This window comes from Camelus dromedarius, chromosome 2, assembly GCF_036321535.1.
Source record: "Camelus dromedarius isolate mCamDro1 chromosome 2, mCamDro1.pat, whole genome shotgun sequence".
NCBI lineage: Eukaryota > Metazoa > Chordata > Mammalia > Artiodactyla > Camelidae > Camelus > Camelus dromedarius.
In genome coordinates this window covers 42137123-42161155 of record NC_087437.1, presented here as the reverse complement: position 1 = coordinate 42161155, position 24033 = coordinate 42137123, and the positions used below count along the sequence as shown (strand labels likewise).

Genomic DNA, 24033 nt, shown 5'->3' with positions numbered 1-24033 from the left:
TTCAACCAAGCTACTTCTGACAGCTTCTCATACGTCCGTGCCACCATCCCGTCTCCAGGCACATACTTGCATTTTTTTGTGCCCTGCCTTGACAGGAAAGCAACCTTAAATGTCTCCCTTGGCGTAAAGGATAATGCCAGATTTCCACACACAGTTCCACCGCTAATCTGGTCACAACCCACCTGCTAGCTCACTTCTTCCTTACCAAACACTGGCAACAGATCATTTATCGAGTGCTTACGTGGTATGTGTCAGGTCCCACACAAGGTGCCTGAAGTCTCAAACGCACAACAACCCTTTAGGTAGTTAAAGCAAGTATCCCCATTTTACAGATCAGAAAACTGAAGCACAGAGAGCTTAAATTATTTCCCAGAGGTCACAGAGGCAATGAGTGAGGGACCCAGGATCGATGTCAAGGCTGTCCGACTCTGGTCCACTACTTTTGAACTACTCAGAACTTTCTTCCTTATAAAGTCCACTTCATCCTGTTAGGATGAAATGATTTATGATTCACTACTTGCCAGGCTAATGTAGTGCTTGTGACATATAGTAAGGACTCAAAACAAACATTATTTTCATCCCATTTTACCTAGCAAAAAGAGCACAAATGAACATAGCAAGCAAATCTACTTAAGTTTTAGTTGTCTGCCAGCTTAGTATAATGAGGTTGCCAAAAAAAAAAAAAAAATCTTATGCAACCTCACTAACTGTTCAATATGGAGAATGAGGAAGGTGACAGTCTTGCTCTGAGCCGGCCAGCCAGACCATTCCTGCAGACCAGGGCACTACTCATTAAAGAGGCCATCAAGAAACAGAAATCACCCGATGATGAGGATGGAGGGGGTTTTAGAAAACCCATGCCAGTGACGACAGATGTGAATGAAGTGAGGATGGCTAAGTAGGGAACAGATGCCATTATAAGATGAGGCTTAGTCTAGGCCCCAGGAGTAGGGCTCAAACTTCTGTATTTTGCAAAAGCTTCCAGGTGATTCCTGCACAGATTCAAGAATCACTGCTCTAGGGCAGAGGTTCTCAAACTCTAACATACATCAAAATCTTCTGCAGGGCTACTTAAAGCACAGAGTGTCAGGCCCCACCCCTAGAGCTGCGGACTCAGTAGGTCTCCAAGAGGGCCTGATAAATTGCATTTTAACAAGTTTCTGGGTGGTCGTGCTGCTGCTGGTCCAGGAACCACACTTTGGTAATCACTGCTCTAGAGGAAGCTCCAGGATCAATTGAGTAAATTTTTAGCCAAAATAAGGGAAACTCTTTAGAAGCAGAGTCGTACACAAATGGAATGGACTGGCTGGTGAGCAGGAACTGAAACTACTGCTACATCACTGGAGATGCCCACATCAGGGCACTGGGAAGGGATGACACCAGGCAATCTTGACGCTCTCAGCTCACAAACAGGCTTTTTGGGGGGCTCTGTGTGGCTGGAAGCATGCAAAAAGGAAAGTTACGTCTCTGTTTTTTTTTTTTCCCCTCCTCAAACCAAAGCACAAACTCAATTTTAAACTCAGTTCTAAGCTTAAAAGTAATGCTTTAAAAATAGCACTGTAATTCCAACCAAATTCTATACAGGGTGTCAGTAAGCTGTGCGTGGTTTGGCAAGCACTGCTGGAGAAAGAAGGGAAGGACCCATTTTTGTGTCAGCAGGTGTGCTAGAGAGGTGCACATTTCTGTCCCAGCAAGACAGAGAAAGAATGAATTCAGTGTGAGAACAATGTGTAACTGCTGAAGGTTTAAAAATACAAACAAAAGAAACAAGTCCTTTTTTATCCAAGCCCCATAGTCTGCTTAAAATGTTTATTCCACATTTTTATCTAGAACATCATGATCTGTTCACTTATATTTTAACCAATTTATGGGACACAAAAAGGTGAGGTAAAAGTTGATTGGACCAAAATTATACCCTCAGTTCCTTGAAATACTCATTTTGTATTTCACTACAATTACTGCAATTGTGTTTCTGAAACATAAAAGAACGTGAATAGGTTGACCAGAGTTCTACTATAGAGTATCCAACTGGGTGCTCCAGAAACAAGATTCCTTAAGTTGGACAAAGGATGATTTTACACAGGGATATTAATTTTAATATATTAAATATGAAACATCCAATTTATTTATTAATCAGCCAGCAAAGACTCTGACTAAAATGGCCAAGAACACACAAGCTGACTCAGGGCCAAGCTCTGTCATTTCTAAAGCTGTACATATTCCATGCAGTCCGTCTACAATGGTGTCTTCCGAGCTACCCTGTTAGGTTAAGAGGTGATATCCTCCCAAGGTGGCTCTCCACACCCGGCTCAATACATCAGCACATGAACACACTGCATATTAACACTGACTTGAATTACTTATGCTGCACCATTGAATGCTTTCAAAATAGATTCTTGAGGTTTCACTATCCAAGTCTAACTTCATTATTCTATAGTTGCTACATCACTAAACCACTTCATCTCCGTAACAGAATTATCCTCTGAGGTACTTTTAAACATGTCTTTAAATCAACCACTTATGTGGAAGATATTCTTGATAATTTCCACTGCAACTGGCATTTCATCGTTGAGCAAGGACCCCCTTCTTCCGTTCCCTCACCTGAGCCTTTGCGTTCTAGATTCCTTTCCTGCAGCCATTTGACTGTACGCTGACTAATAAACAGCATTCCTCCCACATCCACCTTCCACAGACCTTAAACCTTTATAATCATTTAAGCCACCTTTAAGGTACATGTGTCAGGAAGAAGCAAAATTCTTGGGCTAACATCTTACCCTAAAAGCCCTTTTATGATTTCTGACCCGAGTGCTCAAAGGACTGACTTGAGGATTTGAGTCCACTGTGGTGCAGACATGGGTGTGGATCACACTGGACACTAAATCTTTTGGTGAGCCCTGAACCAGTGGCCTCGTAACTGGTTTTCTAGCCTGAGGGATCCAAGTCAGGCAATATTCCGGACATGTGGTCTCTCAGAAGCAGCTAGGGACTGACACTAACTTGGTCATTTTCCCCCAGAGATATACCTGTTATCTTCTTGTCAGGTCAGGTCTCCTTAGCGCATCATCACTAGGGAAAGTCTCTGAGGCCAAGGCCTGGGTTTAGTCACCTCTGGATTTCCTCAGCACTTGATTACAGTGCTCTGGACACTTAGCACTTGGTCAGCAAATGAAAGAAGAGACTGGTTTTCTGAGACCAGCTAGAAGTGAAAAGACGCCCTTGGCCTGCCTCGTTATCCATGTAAGTTACACCTCCTTTATTTAGTTTCTATCTCGAGTCCCACTGCAAACCACCTTGACCATTCTCAACCCTGGGTCTTCCTCTCTGAAACACCAACAGGGCTCTGTATAGGGTTATCTGCAGCCTGTGATACCACCATCACCTACTGTCTTACGTTGCTGTTTAAGTGTTCCCCAACTCTGACTGCTCTGAGGGCAAGGATAGTGTACATCACTATTTTACAGACCCACGGCACACAAGATTGTGCCCAAAAGGGTTTTCTTAAAAGAAGGAAAGAGTAAACAAGTAACTGTCACTGTTTTGAAAAGCAAAATGAATACATTTATATGAATTATTCATAAAATATATGGTAGGAGAGAGAAAGAGCAGAGATAGTATGTTAAGGCAGGATGGAACTTTTGTATCTTCCGGCTGCTTAGCTGATTTCTTTCTTCAGCTTCTGAGGATTAAAAGGGTAGTCTATCAGACTACAACATTAGAAAACATGCAGAAAAAAGATAAGTAAAATGATAAGACCCCTTTCAGCAGCAAGTTTACCTGCCTGCCCTTCATTCCCCCTCTACCCCAAGAACCAGTTTTCCTGGCTGACGATCTTGAGGAGGAGGAGAATTACTGTGCATTTGCTATGTACTTCCAGATTCAACATTTAATATTCATTTATTTACTACTTACAACATGCTTATGAGGTAAGTAATACTGTTCTCCTCATTTTGTGGAAGAAGCTGAGACCCAGAGAACTTAGGTAACTTGCCTAAAGACATAGCTAAGGACCTGTGCCTGAATCCATGCTCTACTTCCCCTCCTTGAGAAGCCATTTAATCTGACAAAGGGAGACACCCTGGTAGGGCACACCGGAGTAACCAGAAAGTTCCTGTACTTGTCCAACACTACTCATAAACTTTTTGTTCTTGTTTTTGTCCCCAAGCTATGGCATCTTGGGGACAGAGCTAAGTGACTTGAAATCTTAAGAGGCCATGTTGAGAAAAAGGAGTATGAGAAGAGGAAGGAGAGGCGGCTGGCTCCGAGATGGGAACTCTGGGGGAAAGGAAGAATGCAGGTGGTAACTGAGTTTGGCTGGGTGGAGTCTGATGTAACTTCTTTCCTCTCCTCCCTTGTAAAATGTCAAGTAAAAGCTACATCACAAATGCTTTGTAATACGGTGTCTGCTTTGGAGATTCAGAAGAATGGCAGAGCCTGCTTCAGATGTGGGTAAGTCCACGGTGGGAACAGAAGGTGTTCACAGGGCAATGAGTCACAGTAAAAATACCAACAAAAGTAGTTTATCAAAAGACCATGAGGGAGGAACTGATTTAAAATGATAAGTGAAATGCCCCTTCAAGGGGTAGGAATTATATCAATTTGTAACCGACTCTTTATTTTAATGGAGGCCCCGGGAATTGAACCCAGGACCTCGTGCATACTAAGTGCTCACTCTACCACTGAGCTATACCCTCCCCTCCTCTTGTAACCAATTCTTTAAGTAAAAAGCAGTACAAGTTTTTAAGCTGTATTTGCCTTTAGTATTCTGAAATATATTAAGAATGACTGGATTGCACCCTTTTGGCCTTTAGGACCTGAAGGGTCTCTGGCCTCAAGTGCTGAGGTGTCGATGCAGCTTTGATTTCTACCTTTCTGCACTTACCGGTAGGTGGTTTCTGGAAGGAGATCTTTTATAACATGGGTGGTGGTATTGCCCACGGTGATGCTAGTGTCTCCAAGATCGATATTGTAAGCAAGGATTTCAGATCCATTATTGCACGGCTCTTCCCAGTTCAGTACAAGGCACACAGAAGGCGAATCAGGATAGGCATTGAGGGTCTCCTCCTCCAGGACACATAGAGTGGAGACAGGGTCAGGGGCCGTTGCTGGCGTCTGGCAAAGGACAAGCTCACTGTACGGTCCTGCTCCGGCTTGATTAACAGCCTGAAAAACAGAACAGCGAGACAAAGTCCGTATTACCACATGAGTACATTCTAAACGCCTCCACATTAGGTGCCGGTAAATAAATCTAACGTAATACATGATTACTGCCAGAAACGTAGGTAGAAATAAATCCTCTACAATGTTCACTTTAATCTAATAAACACTTTCCAAAATCACATCTTTTCTGCTAATAACATTGCCATCATCATCTCTTAAGAAAAATTATTTAAAAATACGTTTTATATTTTGCACAGCCCACTTCAGTTTATGTATTGTCTTATGCAATCTTCTCAATAATTGTCTGAAGTCGGTAGTAAACGGCAAGTATTCTTATCTGCCTTTCACAAAGGAGGGAACTCAAAGTCAGGTTAAATAACTCAGGCCTTGGATTTAGACACCAAGCTGGGACTGAAATTCCGTAATATGACTTCTAACTCAAGCGCTGCCCCGTAAGAGCTACAGGAGTTTTAGAAACGATATCTACTATTTTCCATGTGAGTGCTAAACTCATATCTGAAGTCAGTTCTCAGCCCTCACCTGACTTTACTTGAGCGCCACAGCTGACACCTGATCACTCACTGCTTTCGAGTATTTACTCACTTGGTGTCTGGGACCTGTCCTCTTGTTTCTACTTACCTGCTGCTGCTTCTCAATCACCTCTGCTGGTTGCTACTCATTACTGGGATCTCTTAACCCTGGAGGGCACCAGGCCTCAGGCGTGCACGCTATTTCTGCTTAAACTCTTGGACATCTCATCTTGTCTCGGGGTAAATGTCATTTGTATCCTACTCCCAAATTTATCTGTGTAGCTCAGACCTCTGCCCTGAATGCCAGGTTAGTGTATTCAACTGCTTTTTGAGTATCTCCACTTGAATGTCAAATAGGCATCTCCAACTCAAGTGTCCGCACAGCTCCAAGTCTCCACCCCATCCCTGCTCACCCCAAAACCCCACCGCACCTCCAGTGGTTTTCCCCATCCTTCAGGCTGCTCAAGTCCTATCTCCAAGTCATTGCTGGACATCTTTCTTCCTCTCATACCCCTACCCAAGCCATCAGCACATCCTTTACCACCCTAGACAACTATATTCTCTCATCTGGTTATTGTAATGACCCTCTAGCTGGAATTTCTGTCAGCCCTCGCCCCTCAGACTGTATTCACTGTTCAAGTCCCGTCAATGACCTCCCATTACATACAGAATAAACTTTGAAAGACTAATCTTGTACAACTACCCTCCTTCATCTCTGCCTTCATCATCTACTACTCTGCCCCTCACTCCCTCTGCTCCAGCCACACTTCTTCCTTGATGTTCCACAGGGACACCAAGTTTGCCCTCACCTCAGGGCCTTTGCAACTTGCTGCCCCTTCTGTGCACAAAGCTTTTCTCCAGACATCTGCACAGCCCATCCAATCATCTCCTCCAGGCCTCCTCTCAAGCACTGCCTTTTCAGGGAGACTTCTCTGAACACATTTAAACTTGCAGTCGCCCTACCCAAATCCCTGTGACCCATCTCATTTCCTATTTCCCTTCTTTGCCTTTTTTCCCATCATAGCATTTACCACCATAGACCAACATAGTATATACTTCGTTTAATTACTGCCTTGATAAGAACGTAAGTTCTATAAGGTCAAGGCTGTCTGCTGGGTTCACTGCTGTAGCTCTGGCAACTAGAACAGTACCTGATACAGAGTATGCACTCAATAAATGCTATTACAGTATTTTTTTTCCTTATAAAACATTTGGCAACCTCCTTATAAAAACTGTACTCTAAAATTTAGTTTACTTCATAGGAGAGCTTATGAGGACAAATTATAAAACTAAAGGAAAGTAGTCTGAGCTCTTAAGTCAAAGGTTCAAAAGAAAACTTAAAATGCCTGTGTATTATTGTTTATTTCAAAGAAGCAAGAGTATTCATTTGCTATCAAATCACTTTTTATACCCTACTGTAATATTTTTTCACATCTAGTCCTATTTCATGACAACAGGAACTCTCTTTTTGGTAAAATTTTAACATCACGAATTACTTTAAGAGTATATACTTAGAGACTTTATTTTTGGATACGTATTTATCACAGGGGCAGAAAAATAAGATACTGTGGAACCCAACTTTCACATCAACTGAGGCTTTAATCACCATGCAACAGAAGGAAAGGACCATGCCTTTTAAGAGTTGCAGCTTTGTTCATATCGTGATTCTATTATTTACTATCTGTGTGATCTTAGGCAAATTAACATTTGAGTCTGTTTCCCCAAATGGAAAATGGGGATAGTAATACTTAATTCATAGTTATCGTAAAGATTAAATTTGTTAACATGTAAAATCCTGGCAGAGTGTCAGGCCAACTGTCAGGGCTTCACTTCTCTCCTTTCCAAGAACAACAAAGCAATAACAATTTTCCTATTTAACAAAAACAAAAAATCAAAAAAAGAAAAAAAAGAAAAAAAAAAAAAAGAAAGAAAAACACCCTAAAAAAAACAAACAAAAAAGCCAAAACCAAACAATAAAACCCACTTCATTTCAAGCTAATTTTAGACTTACAGAAAAGTTGTAAAAATAGTGCAGAGAAATTTCCATGTATCTTTCCCATGTACCTCTCACCTTGCTTTCCCTAATACCTAACTGTAAAACAATGATCAAAACCAGGAGATTCACACTGGTACAGTGGTATTAACTACGTATAGACTTGATTCAAATCTTACCAGTTTCTCCAATAATGTTCTGTTTCTATTCCAGGATCCCACCCAGGACTCAGCTTTCTTTTAGTAGCTTCATTCTATGGAAAATGCTTTCTTGATTAATACCACTTAGTATTACCACTTTTTAAAGGAATTCAAAAGAATCTTACTAAATTTAAGAGTATGCCTATAATATATAATATGTCTCATGTGAAAAGAATTATTGGGTACTTGTTGCTTAAAATGTTCCTAAGGATGGATATAAAAATTCAACATTCCTGAGCAAAACAAGAAATGTTCCACTCAACTTTTATAAAACACAGTAGAGGTATGACAGTGGTTTAATTTTTAAGGCACCAAATATTCAAAAGAATATTCAGCGTCAACCTGGCTTTGTGGTAATGTCAAATGAAAATAACTCATATTTGGTCCATAAGTTATCAAGAAATCAATATAAGCTGAGGAGACCCTTTTCCTGGCAATTCTGTAGCATTACAATGGCAGTCTTGAACGTACTATCCCCTCCACAGGATCTGACTCATTTTATGACAAAGAAGTACAGACATGTGAAGATATTTACTATTTCTGACTGTCAGAACATGGAGGCAAGATTACTATGCGGGCTCTATTCTTACTAATGTATCTTTATCTTTTAAAATGCAATTTTGGGACGTTAATGCTAAGTGACAACATATACCTCGAAAGGAAAAAAAAGGAAGCAGAACATTTTAAAGAGAGACCAAAACTTGAAAAGCAGACTGAAGTTCTTTCCTGTGATAGCAGACAGTTTTTATTTATATCCTTCCTTGTTCCAAAAACAGGAGTGTAGCACAGAATTTAACATTTTCCCAATGACTCAGCATTGCTATTATAAAGCTCAGATAATGTGCTGTGACCCTGACTCACTGACAAAGGGTTGATTACATCCCAGACCCTTCATTCGAGAAGGAAAGAAGGTGTGTATAATGGAAGAGTTTAGCCAGAACTGTTTACGAACAGACTTCAGAATTTAACAGAAAAGGTTCAGTTGATCTGGAAAATTAACTTATGAAAGGAATATTTTCTCCAAAGAGGCCAGAGACATTGAGCGTACATGGACTTAAATCTGGTGGAAACCTAAATCTGGCATCTTTGCTTCTTTATGTATTTAAATCTGCAGAACTCTTCTTTTTTGCCTTTTGTCTGAGTGGCTTTCCCACTGAAATGTGCATCTCAGGAAATTCAGACAGAAGGTATCTTCCCTTAGGAGCTGTGCCACCTTTGCCTTGGACTCAGTCCTGGAGAACTGACCGACCAGCAAGACATAAGAATGGCGAGAAGTACAGTGGAGAAGAATCTGGCTTTGTTCTGACATTTCAAGACCTCCGAGAGATGCAAAAATTAACTGTAAAATACCAAAACAATTATAATTATTTTTACTTAAAAGGACTCTCTTTTCCATATCACCCCTCCTGATGGCCTCTATCACAAGCCTTTTAGTAAGTTTCCCAAGAGTCTTACATAGAACACCAGTGTTTGTGACTAACGTCTGAATAGTGTCAGCCTACCTGTAGTCTACAGCAATACTGTGCAGCAGGCAATAGATCCCTCATTTCAAAGCCGGTGTCTGTCCCATGATAAATGAGTTCTAAGGATTCTTCATCTTCTCCCCATTCCAACCTGTACTCTGAAATGTCAGCACCAGAGCTTTCAGGACTCTGGAAAACAGAAATTTAACTGGTAAAATTCACCAACAAGAAAATCCTATGAAGTTTGTGTTCTACTAACTGAACTGGGAAAGAGAGCAACATGCCACAGGATACTCCAGATACATGCAAAAGAGATGCATGAAAAAGATACTTAACCCAGCACCTCCATTCAAATAAGTAAATAAATAACCTCATCCCCTCCCCTCACCAAAAATAAATAAATAAATACATAAAATAAAATAAAAAATAAAAAAAAATTAAAAAGTAAAAATACTCAATTTCATTTGAATTCTGACAGGTGGTAAAATTTCCACAACTCTTGGCAAGTTTGAAGGCAGATTACTGTGTAAAAATCACCTATATGTGAATTCTAGCTTTGTAGCTTCCTCATAACTTGCATTGGGAGCAAATAATGAAGAAGAAACAAACTGATGCAAAACTTGTGCCTAACTTACCTCCCAACTCACTAAGACACATCCATCAGGTGTAAAAGAGATACAAGGTGCTTTGCATTGTCCAGGAGGCCCTGCAGCAGTGGTAATTTCTGAGACGTCAGAATATGGACCATACTGAAAAAGAAAAACACATGTTTGTTTGTGTGTGTGTGTGTGTGTGTGTGTATACGTTCGTTGTGTGTATGCGTGCAGGCGCGCATACAACACAAGCTTATAACCAAACAAGGGCTAAGCTAATGCCATTATCAATACAACTGATTAAAATTATTACCTAATTGCGTTCAATTTCAACTGAACATGTAGACTTTCTTCCACATACATTCCCTGAGTGGTAAATATCTATTTTACATATATATTTCTATAAAATACATAATGAAATATATTAAAAATATATGTAATTCAAAAGGATTAGAAAGTTGGTTTACCATTTTTGCTGTGACAAAAGAAACCAAAAAATGCTGACTTCTAATATACCATAGCATTCTGCTTTAATTTCTTAGAGGGAATCAAAGAAAACTAAGTCAGATATACACTGCAGTTTAATTTTTAATGCATAAAAATTTATTTGGAATTGCCGGTTATCAAATTTTGAGTATTTCTTCTAGTTATTGGTATTTCCATCTTGAAAACCAATGCTCCTGGTAATGTTTCCCCGGCATGTATGTTCCACCATTTCAACTATCTGAAGATCTACACTGCCTTCCGTGTCTCATTCTATCACCATCAGTAACCACACTACACAGACCTAATCATCACTAGAGATTTAAAACATTCTGAGAGAGCCATAACCACCATGTTAATAGTGGAATGTGTGATACTGTAAAGAGTTGCGGCAAAGAGTAAAGCAATTTTTAGGCTAATGAAGTATGTGACTGTGTTTTTCAAAATGGGAAAAAAAGATTAAGAAAAAACCCTCTCCTTTTCTAGTACAACTTGCAAATATTCTGGGGGTGGGGATGGGGGAGAAGCTCTTTAAAATGGACTGTAGAAGGTGACCACAAGTCAAATATATGGTTAGCTTCCAATATAACACAATTTTAAAACAAGGCTGAAGATAGTTTCTTTATATGATAAGTTAGTGAAAGGGGAGAGAAAGCAAAACCCAAATTAGTCCAGTTGCACATTTATTATGGCAGAAATCCTCTGAAAAGTTGATGGAAGAAAAGTACAAGAACGACAGGAAAACGGTTTCTCCAGCAACAGTGATCATCACCATCCACCCTCTTTTTACTTGTTAAAGTTTGGGTGCCTAGGCTTTCTTATCTTCTCACCAATACAGTTTCATTGTCTAGTGTTTGGCTTTTTTTTTTTTTTTTAATTTAAATACTTGTGCTGTATCTGAAATTCTTTCCTAACAAGGAATTAGAAGAAATCCAGTTCCTATTCAAGGATCCTACCTCAAATCAAATGTTTTCAAAGTCAGCTGTGCCTAACATTAAATAGACTAAAGACAAACACACTTCACTTCTGAAAGGTATGAACAGGACCACTGAGAACTAGAAGAGTCATTGTCAACTTCCTGTCACCAGTTGGGCCTTCTTACTTGTAAAAATCTCATCAATTAATGACATCTGTTTATTGGCATGGACTATCTATACATATCACTGGCACTTCATGGGGCCCTAGAGGCTGTCTGCTCTACCCATACCCTTCTACCTTGTTTTATAGAAACATCTTTGACACACCAGAAAGCCCTTAGAGTTTCTGGGTCACTTCATTTTTATTATGAATTTCCTCAAATCCATATCACTCTGCAATGAAAAAAACCCAAAACCAATTACCTTTGTGGATATAATACATACACACTCTTTCAATCTCTAATAGCCCAGCTCAACAGCTCCAAATGGAGTAGCAGAAAGGGCCAGACATCTCTACAGTGTTCAGTTGAAATAAAAACCAATAAGCTAGCCTCCCTAGCCTCTACTCACAATCCAGTTTTAAAAACTGACCTAAGACACTGCTGGGTAATTTAGACAACATGGTAAAGGAATATTATGTACTACTAATTTCCCATACCTGATTAATACAGCCGACAAGAAGGAAATTATTTTAAAAAACACCAAAAGCATCTAACAGGTGATGTTCTTATTAACCTTGAACTCTATCTTAAGAGAATGATAGGAGGACAAATGAACGGAATTTCCAAGGCTGGGTCTACATGAAATCAAAACAATTGACCTTCCGAAATGAGATTTCACAGACACTTCCTTAATGGTCGTCAAGGTTGGATCGATGTGGCAGAGGAGTCATAGGAGGGGAGAACCGGAACTGCCGAGACGGCGGTGCGCGAGCTGGTACTCACCCCTCCGTCGTTCAGAGCTCTCACCCGGAAGCGATACACGGTTCCGGGCAGCAGGCTGCCGACGGTGCACTGGAGCTGCGGCCCGTGGTACACCTCAGAAGCCACGTCCTCGGGTTCCGTCATCTCCACGCTGTACTCCGAGACCTCACAGCCACTTTCCGAGGCAGGAACATCTGGGAACGGAGAATATTTCTCACCTTAGAACATTTTTGTGTTTCCAGTTGACCCTATCACACCTGACTTTCCACAAGGTTTGCAAAATGTCAGTTAGGTGGCCTGTCCTCAGTATTTACAGAAGAACCTCCAGTTCAAAAAAGAGAAGACATGCAAAAGAAAGTTCTTGAATGATGTTATGCATACTTTGCAAACCAAGTACATTTAACGACACTAATAAAAATTCCAAAAGCACTTCTTTACGTTGTAATGCAAGGTAAGGGGAAGAAATTGAGGGAGGAAAAAATCTTCTCTTTAATTTGAGATCAAATGACCCAGTAAATCAAGTTGGAGAACCCCAAACTGGCACAATATTTGATCATATTTTAGACATAAGTGGTGGGGAAAAATACTCTGGCAGCATTCTGCAGGTTTATTTTACAATTTTACGTGCTGTGAACTGCTGATGCGACAGGAAATGCTAATACAACTTGAGTCAATACTGTGAAACACCAGGACCCAAACATGACAAGGCAGCAGACAAGGAGGAATCACATGTTACTTTATGAACCATGTCTTGGTTTCATGTCTAAATTGAGCACAACTTTTAATTTATGAATAAAGTTGAAATATTCCCGAAAAGACCAGCTTCTCTGAGAGATTTTCTAGGAAAGTGCCCTCTGAAGGGCAGAGGATGAATAGCATAAGAGGCGCCATCAGGAACAGGAGGACGAGTGATAGCGCTAGGGAGAAACAAACCCAAGCCCACACACGTTACAAAGAACATGGAATTTTCAACAGAAACAAACATGGTTTTCATAAGGAAGATTTGGAACTTAATTACAAAACATTAAGTCTTAAACTCAATCTCCAAATTGTCCAAATCGTCAATGTGAAGATTTGTTCACTCACCCCACTCTAAGTGGACTTCTTTGTGCTTTGGTCTACCCAAAACCCTCGGTGGTCGACACTGACCTGGTGCAATGCTTAGTGTGCGAACAGGGAGACTTTCAGAACACTGCAGGAGAAATACCGGAGACAACCATCTCTTAGTTACTTTGAATTTATTCGATCTCTATATATCAGGCAAATTTCACCCCATAACTGCAAATGTTACCAAAAGGGGGTTGCACATTGAATGTGTACACTCTTTATGAAATAAGCTTTTCATCTGTGTGTGTGTGTTTTAAGTATGGACATACACTGCATATGGCACTGGTAAAAAGAATTCTTTCTGAAGTCAGATTCATATACACGAGTGTTGTGCATCCTAGGCACACAGTTATTTTCCTTTAAACCATAACTGGAGAGACCCTTCATGAGGATGGAAGAGAATATAAAACAACAGCTGGATGAAATTTTCATATGGTGCCATAAATGGCCAACCATCCACGTACAAAGCAGAGACGCAAATAAGATCAATATTAATCAGCTGGGTCTGATATTAACCAACAAGTTCTGTTAACACTGAAATAAGCAGGCCTTCTTTGTTTTGGCAGGATCTGGTTGCATAAAGTTGGTGGTATGGAAGCTGACCCCTTTCTGAGACAGGAGAAGCAAGCTGCAGCTCTGCATCTCACCAAACTCATCCTCCTTCCTGAGGAGAAGAACCTAAACAGTCAAGGAGCACTGCTGCCCCGCACAGCCTGTGCAGCCCCTTACACGTGCGAGGCGCTCGCTAATCACCTGGGGCTCTGATGTGCATACGCCCCGCCCTCAGGGGCAATGCCCATAAATGGTCTAACTGGACCCTCTTTTCCCAAAAAGTCTGCCTACATGAACAGTCTAGACATTGCAGTACCACTTTCCTTTTGGAGAAAAGAAACATAAGAAGACACTGGAGGGGGGCTGACTGGCAAAATCAGGCACCCTAATGGCAGGTATTCTCTTGAAAAGTCAGCTCAGCACAGGGCTAGAGGCCACCACTGCTCTCTTCCTCTCTCTCAATACTAATGGTTTCAAACCATAATGGTAAATATCGCTACAATAAAAACGTCTTTTACCGTATTGCTTCTCACTCACTTTCTGAATATTAAGCTAAAGCCATTCAGATAATAATTATCTCATTTCTGGATCACTTCATGTGCATTTCTTAGGTTATTCTGAGTCTATGAGAAGACTGTGAGGCTGAAACCAAGGCTCCTGACAAGTTAACTGATGGTCTAAGGTCATATAAATTGTAGACAAAAGTGGTGAGCATTTTGTGATGTAGAAAAACGTTAAGCCACCATGCTGTACACTTAAAACTAATGTAATAGTATTAAGTTAATTATACTTCAATTTTTTTAAAAAAGTAGACTACAAGAGAACCGCTGCTGCCGACAGATATACAGGCTGCCCCCCCACCCCACCCCCAGCACAATTGCAGGGGTGCCATTCAGCTCAGTCATCATTTAAGGCTTATACGACTTTTATGATCATCTTCCAGCAGATGGCAGTAAAGTACCTCGAGGAAGGTGCATCTCATAGTCTCACAAGCTGTTTTTGACTCTAAATTCTGTTTTTATATCACTGCAATAATTGAGATTCACCCCCTTATTTAAAGCAAATGCAAATTCCAGACCACCCTCAATTCTCAACTGTCATGAGATCACACCAAAATCTAAGAAATGGCTAAGTGACAAATGTACCAGGAAAGCAACACAACTGAGAATTATGTGCGCCTATCTTCTCATATCCTCTACAGCGCAATTCAAAACACTGAATTCATGACGTGATACCACGGCAGGTTGCGTTGGCAAGAGACATTTTAAACAGCAGTTTTATTCTGATGTTACAGATAGGTTGTCTGAATTTGACCGAAGATGTTTACTTCTATACCAAAAAAAAACCAACCTGACTGTGTCCACCAGTACTTATGCAGCATGCTCGGAGTTTGTACAAAGTGCCTGGTTTCAGGTGGGTGAACGTGTACTCTGTAGCTGATCCACTGTATGCCACTTCCCACTGACTCGCTGCAAAACAAGACCCACGTATGAGTTGATGGCCTTTTGTGAAAATGTAGTAGTAGCCACCATTCCTGATAAGGAAAAGCTCTAAGTGGTTTCCATGAAAATCAGCAGCTCCTATTCTTTTTTTTTCTGTTTAATACCCACAGGGCTCTCCTTCCATTTCCTTTACAAAGTTAAATACTATAATAACACGGGGTCATTTTTAATACTTAGTACTGCTGGCTAGACGACTTAATATCACTATGATTGCATTTGCTGATTGTGAGGTTTGGATGCTGGAAAGTACATGAAACCTGTGGTTGGCCCGGGGGGAGTGGTACCAGGAGACAGCGGACAGTGTGGAGCAAGCTGTCAAGTGGTCCTCCTGTGAGAAGCCTCTGGGACTGGCCGGGCCTGGGGAAGGCTGCTCAGCCGTGAGGTTCCCGGTCAGCCTGGGGTGCCGTTGACAAGTTTCTCCTAGTGAAACTCTCCCCTTACAGACAAGTCCTTTGGGTAAAGGCTGGATGTCTTCACGGAGCCCCACTTAAAAGACAAAAATTCCCGAGAGAGGGACACATTACTGCAGAAACACTCAGTGTGACACAAGCTATCTGACTACTTCTCAGGATTAAAAAAACAGCAAGCGGGGCCGCCAGAGGGGCCTGGGTGAGGCTGATGCCACCAGGTGAAGAGCACGGGACTGCCTCACCCGACTGCCCACCTGCCCCACAAATCTGGGCTGTTTCCTCCTCTGGTTTGCTCCCAATAATGACATTTTTCCAGTAGATTATTTTACAAAGGCCTTTACTCCACGAAGTTGTTTTAGGGAAAATACTTTTACCCTGTTCCATGATAGTTACTAAAGTAACTCCCACAAATGCCCTAAGCTGCTTATTAGGTTAGAGTTACAATGAAGTCACGTGTACTAGGGCCACGAAACAAAGGGGACTATTAAAGACAGCCATTCTGACATTACTGATTAGAGAACCGGCACTGAAAAGGCGACTGGGAACAAGGAAGACTGAGAAGATTCAATTAATCACTGACGTCATGTGCTGGCACAGTTGTGAACTGTAAGCAAAGAGTGGCATCTAACTTTGCATTCACCATCAGTGGTCAAGAGAGCCATGGAAATTCGAAATATACTTAGGTTTTCACAATAAGCCACTGCACATACATGACTTCTCTTCTAGGTAGGTGAGATTTTTAGCAGAGAATATGATTTTTTGTTAAGAACAGCTGTGTCCATCTCAAAGCATTCTCAGGTTTTCAGCTTAAAATAGGGACCGACCGATGTGAAAAACAAAACACTCCAGGTGGCTATCGTGGCACAGGATAAAAAGCAAGCTGCACACCTGCATCGCTTGTTTGTAAAAGTTACTGTTAACTCTTTCCTTTTTTGCCATATGTAACACTTTAAAAAAATTTCATAGTTACAGGAATAATCAGAGTGGGGAGATATGTCATTTTTAAAGTTCTGATAACTATACTTTTTCCTATTAAAGCCTAATGCATTTTTTTAGAAAGAACATCTAAGAATTTTTTAAAAGGCACCATAGAAGGAATTTGATCTGTAACATTGTCCCACTTTACTTCACCTAATGTGACCAGCAGTGAATAAATAATCAGACTCAGAAATCATGACAAAAATAAAAAGGTATTTTCCAAACTTGTTATAAAGTGTGACACTCTTCATTAGCCCACAATACTGTATTTTGCCTCCATTGTACCTGAGAATTTCTAGATTACCAAACTCATTTGCTGTCTCCAACTTATCCTTCCTGCTGATTGCTTCTGACACTTCCTCTGCTTATAAGAATTTCCAGAGAAAGTGTGCCGAGAGATGAGAAACATATTTATTCTATTAATTAGGGCGACTGGCTTAAAGGCATGACTAGAAAATTTGAAAAACATGATGAAGATGTACATTTCAAGCAGACTCTGATCCCTGATGCTGTGTTTGAAAGAAAAAAACTGTCAATATGTGATTAAGTATAATCATAAATGTAGTTTAATAGAATTAGACAATTGCCCACTATTATTACACAGATGTTTATCTTATTAGAAAATAGGATTTGCTACTGGATTTGAATGAAACAAGTTCCAAAAACCTCACCTTCAGAATTTCCATCAGTAATCTCCAGCAAGTACTTGAGTATTTCTGAACCACCATTGTCCTTTGGAGGATCTGCAAAATAAGCAAATGCCTTGTTAGTTATAAAAGCATATTGATTCTTGAGGGAGGTGCCAAGATGGCAGAGAGACTCACAGCTCGCCCTCTCCCACAAATACACCAAGAATTACATCTACAAACCCACTGAATCGCACAGAACACCTACTGAACTCTGGCAGAGTGTTTCTCGCTTCAAAATACAGGAGGAGTCTCACAAAATTTGATAAACAAGTTTATACTATACAGCACAGGGAACTATAGTCAATATCTTGTAGTAATTTATGGTGAAAAAGAATATGAAAGCAAATATATGTATGTTCATGTATGACTGAAGTATTATGCTGTATACCAGAAGCTGACATAGCATTGTAAACGGACTATACTTCAATAAAAATATATGTACCCCTCCAAACAAACAAACAAAATGTTAAAAAAAAAAGCATATGGATTTTTGATGGTAAATATTATTAGAACACATAGAATCATACAACATTATATTGCCTCAATTCTGGATTCAACCAAAAGGCACAATAATTATTATTTCACTCAACTCCTTTCTTGAAAAACAGAAGAAACAAACAAAAACACCATAAAACCTTCTAATTATTCAAGGTTTGTAGAGCTAGAAATGTCAAAGAGTTAGCATTTATTCAGTGAAACACGAATAAAACTCAAAACATGAATTTATTTTCCTAAGAGTTATGCTCATGTATTTATTTTGAGAATTCTGAAGCCTGCTCTGCAGTATTTACATAAGATGAACCATTCATATATTTCTTTTTGTAAAATGATTTTATTCTTTCTTATTTCACTTGTATCATCAGTGACCAGGTCCTTCTGACAGATGGAGAGGGAAAGAAAGGGCAGTGCAGAGCTTACCGACAAAATAAATAAAACATCGGAATATAATAAATCTGGTCCATCACAGTTTGCTGCTAAGCAAACTTTATGTACCTTGGGTATCTGTCTGCAAATTCTGGGCCTGCAAGAGTTTTCTTTTCTGAGTGTAAAAACACCTTGCATTATAATTTTACAAGACTATACAGAATTCACCTCTACTATCAACTGGGCACCTCTATATTTTAGATACACCCTCAGGTTATTCACACAGACTTGGAAACTAATTCCAACTCCTTTCACTTGGTCTTTCCATTAATAGATACATACTTCAGATATTTACAGCAATAATTAAAAACATATACAGCATATAGTATGGCTAATCAAAGTAAATATTCAGTGCTGACAGAAATTTCTAAGATTTTCTGAGAAAAAAGCTTTAGATCTGGCAAAAAGCACACCTAGATTTTTACAGTTTCTCTTAATGATATCCATCTTCCAGGGAGTAATTCTGTCTCAAAATTGCTAGGTAACTTAAAGCAGTTACATGTCTCAGTGGTTGGTCTCCAATAATGATTTAATAATGTTTTAAACTCCTTTTATATCACTTGACTGCCAGGTAAAATCTTATTTTAGATTACTACTTTGTTTTTTCGCCTGTTAGGTAGTTACTATTATTATATGATACTAGTGATAACCATACACATCACAACAGTTTCACATACGATTGCAAATGTTTCTCAACATTCTAATGGCAGTTATTTCACTGAAATAACCCATGTAGCAGGTGAGCCACAATATCCTTCCTTCTACCAGGTTTCCACAAACACCACATGATAAACTTTAATACGAAAAATTCCTGAAGTTTAAGACTTCTGATTACATACAAACAACAGCAAAAACTAACATTTTCCTAATTCATTATAGCTTAAACATTCTGTTTATCAAAATTTAATTAAGATGACATATCTAAATTTTGAAATTTATTTTCAATATTAACTTTATAAATCAATTTTTGTATTAAAAATTGCTGCTTTTTAAGCTACTGAAGAATGAAATATATATTCAGAGATCACTATATTCAAATAATACATCAAAATATAGGAGGAAAAACATTTAATAGCATAAAATCATAAATTAAATGCTCTTAAAATTGTCATATTTACCAATCTGTCGAATTCTCAGGATGTTTCTCATACATATATTCCAAATGTGAACAACTCCCTCAGATACTATGGTTTGTTTATTATCGGTTTGTCACTACTGAAATTAATCAGTTTTTTAAAAACCCGTCAAAAAAGCAGCAGCAGTGACAGCAATAAAACATACCCCACTTGACACAAAAGCCATGAGATGTAACTGGTCCTTTAATGAGGGGTCTTGTAGGAGGTCCAGGCCTGTCGGGACTCGTCGTACAAACCAAAACTTCACTCGGGCAGCTTTTCCCTTCCATATTAGAAGCAGTCAGCTGTAACACAACCGAGAAGACATTAACACGCTTTAGATATAAATTAGGTATGAAAGCAGTGCCGACTTTCAATATGGCAAGATCAACGTATCCATAAACTCGCAGACACGCCCATATTCTCTCCTCTCTCAATCTCAAACTACTAATTTATAAGCTTTTCTTTAATGGAATACTCATTTTCTGTATGGTTTAGCTATTAACAATTGAAAATAAAACAGTAAGGTGGGTTTTAGCTAAAGACACTTTCACCCTTTCAAGAGGACAAAACAAAACCAGTAATGTCACCATCCGGTTCATACTGTTTTATAGAAGGAAAACATGAGAAAAGCAGATAACAATAACCTTGCTTATTTCGGAGCAGGGCAACGCCACCTTGTGGAGAAACGTCAGCAGTATACCTAGTTCTCACAGCCAGCATCAGACAACAAGGGGCTTTAAAAATATCAAAAACTATCATTGTCCTCTAATAGTCACACATCCCACTTGACAGTCTGACCACTGTTTACCGAGTGACTACTACATGTCAAGTGACACCATGTGGCCCACAAAGTAAGAGAAGGAAAGGTGGACTCATAAAACATAGCCATCTCTCCAAAGTTCACACTGTCGCTCTAGGAAGTGCGAGCTGTGTGGGCTCAGTAACCAGCAGGGCAGCCCGGTGGCCTGCAGGGACAACACAGACCCACAGTGGCATCAATGGTGGTTGTTAATGCCCAAAGCAGAGCCTACGCTGGGGCGGGGGTGGGGGTGTGGGGGGGGTGGGAGTGGGAAACAGAATTAAAAAGAAAAGTGGGTGAGAAGGAGAAAATGTGCAGAAGACCAAAGGAACACGGAGAGTAAAAGGGATATCCGATTAAAAGGAGAAACTGTGCAGAGAAAGGTGTGAAGAGCTGGTGAGAGATGGGTGCGCTGGGCACCTGGCTGGGCCCTCCTGGGCAAGGGCCTCTGGCCACGCTGCAATGCAATTTATTACGAAACACTATGACACTTTTCTTTCTCAAAAGTGGGTTTTAAGATTAAAGTACAGTGTGTATATTTTATAAATGTTACTTTCGAAGCATAAAGAGCAGCGAACTTAAAAAAATTTTAACCCATGGAGTCGGTTTAAAACAGTAAAGTGGTGAAACATAAAACAGCTTCATTTTTAAGCAGTTCAGGTACCAAAGTGACTGACTCACCCTGAATTTATACTGTGTGCTTCTTTTGAGATTTTTCACAGTACAGGTTAAATCCTCTCCAGTGTATTTTGGGTGGAAAAGGTTATCCTGAAAAGGCAAAGCCAGAAAGAAATATCAGTATCATAAAACCTGGGCATTAAATACCTTGTATGTAGGGATTTTATATTGCCTCCTTCCATCATCACCAGTGGGGCAACTATAGCATTTAAAAAAAAAAAAAAAAAAAGTGTCAGAATCCCAAGGTGCTTTAAGTAAAAATGTACCTCTACCACACTGTAATGTGCCCTGGATCTGGGCAGCTTTATTGTAGACTAACTTCAAAGAGAACAACGCTCTTTGAGAGAGTGTAAATTTGCTTTGGAATAGATGCCACCATGTGCTCTTCTCACAGAGCAAACTTTTTTCTGGATAAGCGTTTTAAATGAAAAATTTAACCACCAAAAAATCCTATGTGACGAAGCAGTATGTACTTAAAAAAATTTTTTTTTTATTTGACAACTCTGTCATGAAAAAAGGCTCTTGTACTGAGGACCTCATTGTCAAGTTGCGCTGTGCTATGTAATAAACCGGGCCTGGGGTTTCTGACACAGTGTCCTCTTCCGGCCAAGGGGGAAAGGACAGCTTTCACAGGGAAGACATAATCCTTCAAGGGGATAAATATCCCACTGAAAATTGAATGTATAGAATTCAGTCAACAGTATTCTCAATCATGCCTGCATCCACCCACCCAATCCTGGAGCACTTTCTGTGCATCACACTCTTGGGAGTTAGCACTGCCCAAGAACAGACCTAGCCTTATCTGTAGGAAACACAGGACAGGGGGAGAAAGCAGTTAAAAAACTGCACACATAAATACGAAGCAGGTCACATGATGTTAAGTGCTATGAGATGAAAAATACAGCAGAGTAAGAGGGCAGAGGGGTGGAGCTGGGGGGTGCGGCTCTCCGAGCTGTGCAGGTTCAGCAAGGCAGCCACTGTGGCTCTTTCAATTTAAATTAAATACAATTAAAAATTCAGTTCCTTGGGCCCACAGCCACATTTTAAGAGCTTGACAGCCATGAGTGGCTAGGCGCTATCTTACTGGACAGCACAAATTACAGGGCATTTCCATCATCGCAGAACGTTCTTTTGGCCAGTGCTGTTTTACAGGGTGGTCAGGGAAGGGCTCTCCAGAGAGGTGACATGTGAGAAGAGACCTGAGGGAAATGAGGGAAGTGACTCACACGTATCTGAAGGGGCCTGCTGGGCAGAGGCCCTGCGGGAGGGCACTCTCGGTGCGGTCAGTGAGACTGCAGGGGCAGGAGCAAGGGCAGAAATGAAGACCCCGAAACGCAGGGCCTGGGAGCATGGTAAGGACACTGAAGAGGACACATGGTAAGAGAGGGGAAGGCACCGAGATGGGAAGGGTTCTGAGCAGAGCACTGGCACGATCATATTTGTATTTAACAGGTTCTCTGGCTTTGTGTGCTGAACAGACTAGTGTAGCAAGAATGAAGGTGGGGAAAATACTTACGAGGCCATTCTAATAACCCAGGGGGGAGACAATGTGGCTCAAAAAGGGTAGTAATTGTGGAGATGCTGAGAAATGGTCAGATTTCTGGATAACTTTAGAAGGAAGATTTAAAGGGATTTGCTGACTGATTATCCATGAGGTCAAGGATGACTCCAAGAGTTTCCAGCTTCCTCAACTGAAAGGTCGGGGATGCCAGTACTGAGATGGGGAGACTGTGGGTGGGAAGGACAAGTTTCTGCTGGTGGTTGCAGTAGTAGAAATTAAACGTTTGGTATCAAATTTAGGTAGCAAATCTAATTTCACGGTGCACCCTGTAGTTATGATCAAACTGACTTTACAGAACACACACAAGGATATAAAATGTGCCAAACTTACATTTTCATCTTCCTGGATTTCCAAGGTGTAGGTGATTACTTCCTCAGGTGAACAACCTTCTGGTTTATTCCACTGCAGTGTGACCCATGTGACTCCAGCGCGAACAAGTCTTGGTGCAGAGGGCATCTGAGGAATGTTTCCCAGCGTGTAGCAGACCACCTCTTGACTATACCCACTGGAGAGAAAAAGACCTGGCGTGACACATTCAGGAGCCTGGGAGGAGTCTCGGCATTTCAAAAGAGCAGGGATAAACCCACCTACTTGCGCAGCTTGCTGGGGTTGGAAGGTCTAGGGCCTGACAGGTTCAGCGAGCAAAGGCAGGCAAGGATCCCTTGTGTGATACTCCCCACCTGGACTTCAGTTTGCCCAATTCCCCCCTTTATTCTGCTACTAGAAAAGCACACACTGTTATAGGCCAATATACTTAAGTTTATTTCCCCCGCAAAAGCACCCAGCAGAAATAACTATCCCTTGATAGAATAAAGCTTTTACAAATATATATAGTGCTATTTTCCAAAAGTTTGTGGATGCTTCTAGTTCATTTACAAATTCTTGAACTGGAGAAGCCTTTATCATTGTAACTTTTCAACTAGAGGACTCTAAAAATACAACGGTTATCATGGGTAGGAAAGGAGAGCTGAAAACCCTGTGATGTTTAGAAGTTTCTTAGGCTGGAAAAAAAGGTTGAGACCAATGATGTGCCGAACCTCTAAGAAGATTTTCAACAAGCAGTGATGAAAGAAAAAGGTTTTTCCCTTAATCAAGAGTTACCCAGGAAGTGCCACTGAAATACGGTCTTTTCAAAGCATCTTTAATCCATTGATGCTTCACCATAAACTTGTTCTCGCTTTTCTCTAGCAGCTTGGAGGCAAGCCGTGTGCCCGCATGGTCCAGATTTGATCCTCCAGTCCTGTGAGTATCTGCTGGGGGCTGACAACAATGGATGGCCCAGCACCTCTTTCTTTGTATCAGGAAACACTCACACATAATTGAAAAAGGCAACTCAATGAGTAGCTTGCTAAAGTGATGAAAGAAAATGGCACATGATCTGAAAAAATAAAGCCCCCAGAGGATTCCTTTCAAAATCCATAGTTACCTTCCTCTTGAGTCTCAGAGGCCCCTAGTG

At 40.5% G+C, this 24033-nt stretch overlaps 1 protein-coding gene across 5 annotated transcripts in view; it reads right to left on the bottom strand.

Moving 5' to 3' along the window:
- Window positions 1-24033, bottom strand: part of FNDC3B (fibronectin type III domain containing 3B) — a 312077-nt gene that overhangs the window by 33194 nt on the left and 254850 nt on the right. For all 5 annotated transcript variants that reach the window (XM_064492811.1, XM_064492820.1, XM_064492826.1 and 2 more), the window contains 10 exons: window positions 22908-23082; window positions 21020-21106; window positions 19703-19841; window positions 17480-17551; window positions 15269-15387; window positions 13346-13451; window positions 12281-12453; window positions 9979-10092; window positions 9383-9532; window positions 4880-5160 (listed from right to left, as the gene is read on the bottom strand). In XM_064492811.1, the coding sequence (XP_064348881.1) occupies window positions 4880-5160; window positions 9383-9532; window positions 9979-10092; window positions 12281-12453; window positions 13346-13451; window positions 15269-15387; window positions 17480-17551; window positions 19703-19841; window positions 21020-21106; window positions 22908-23082 (1416 nt within the window). The remainder of the gene's footprint in view (window positions 1-4879; window positions 5161-9382; window positions 9533-9978; window positions 10093-12280; window positions 12454-13345; window positions 13452-15268; window positions 15388-17479; window positions 17552-19702; window positions 19842-21019; window positions 21107-22907; window positions 23083-24033) is intronic.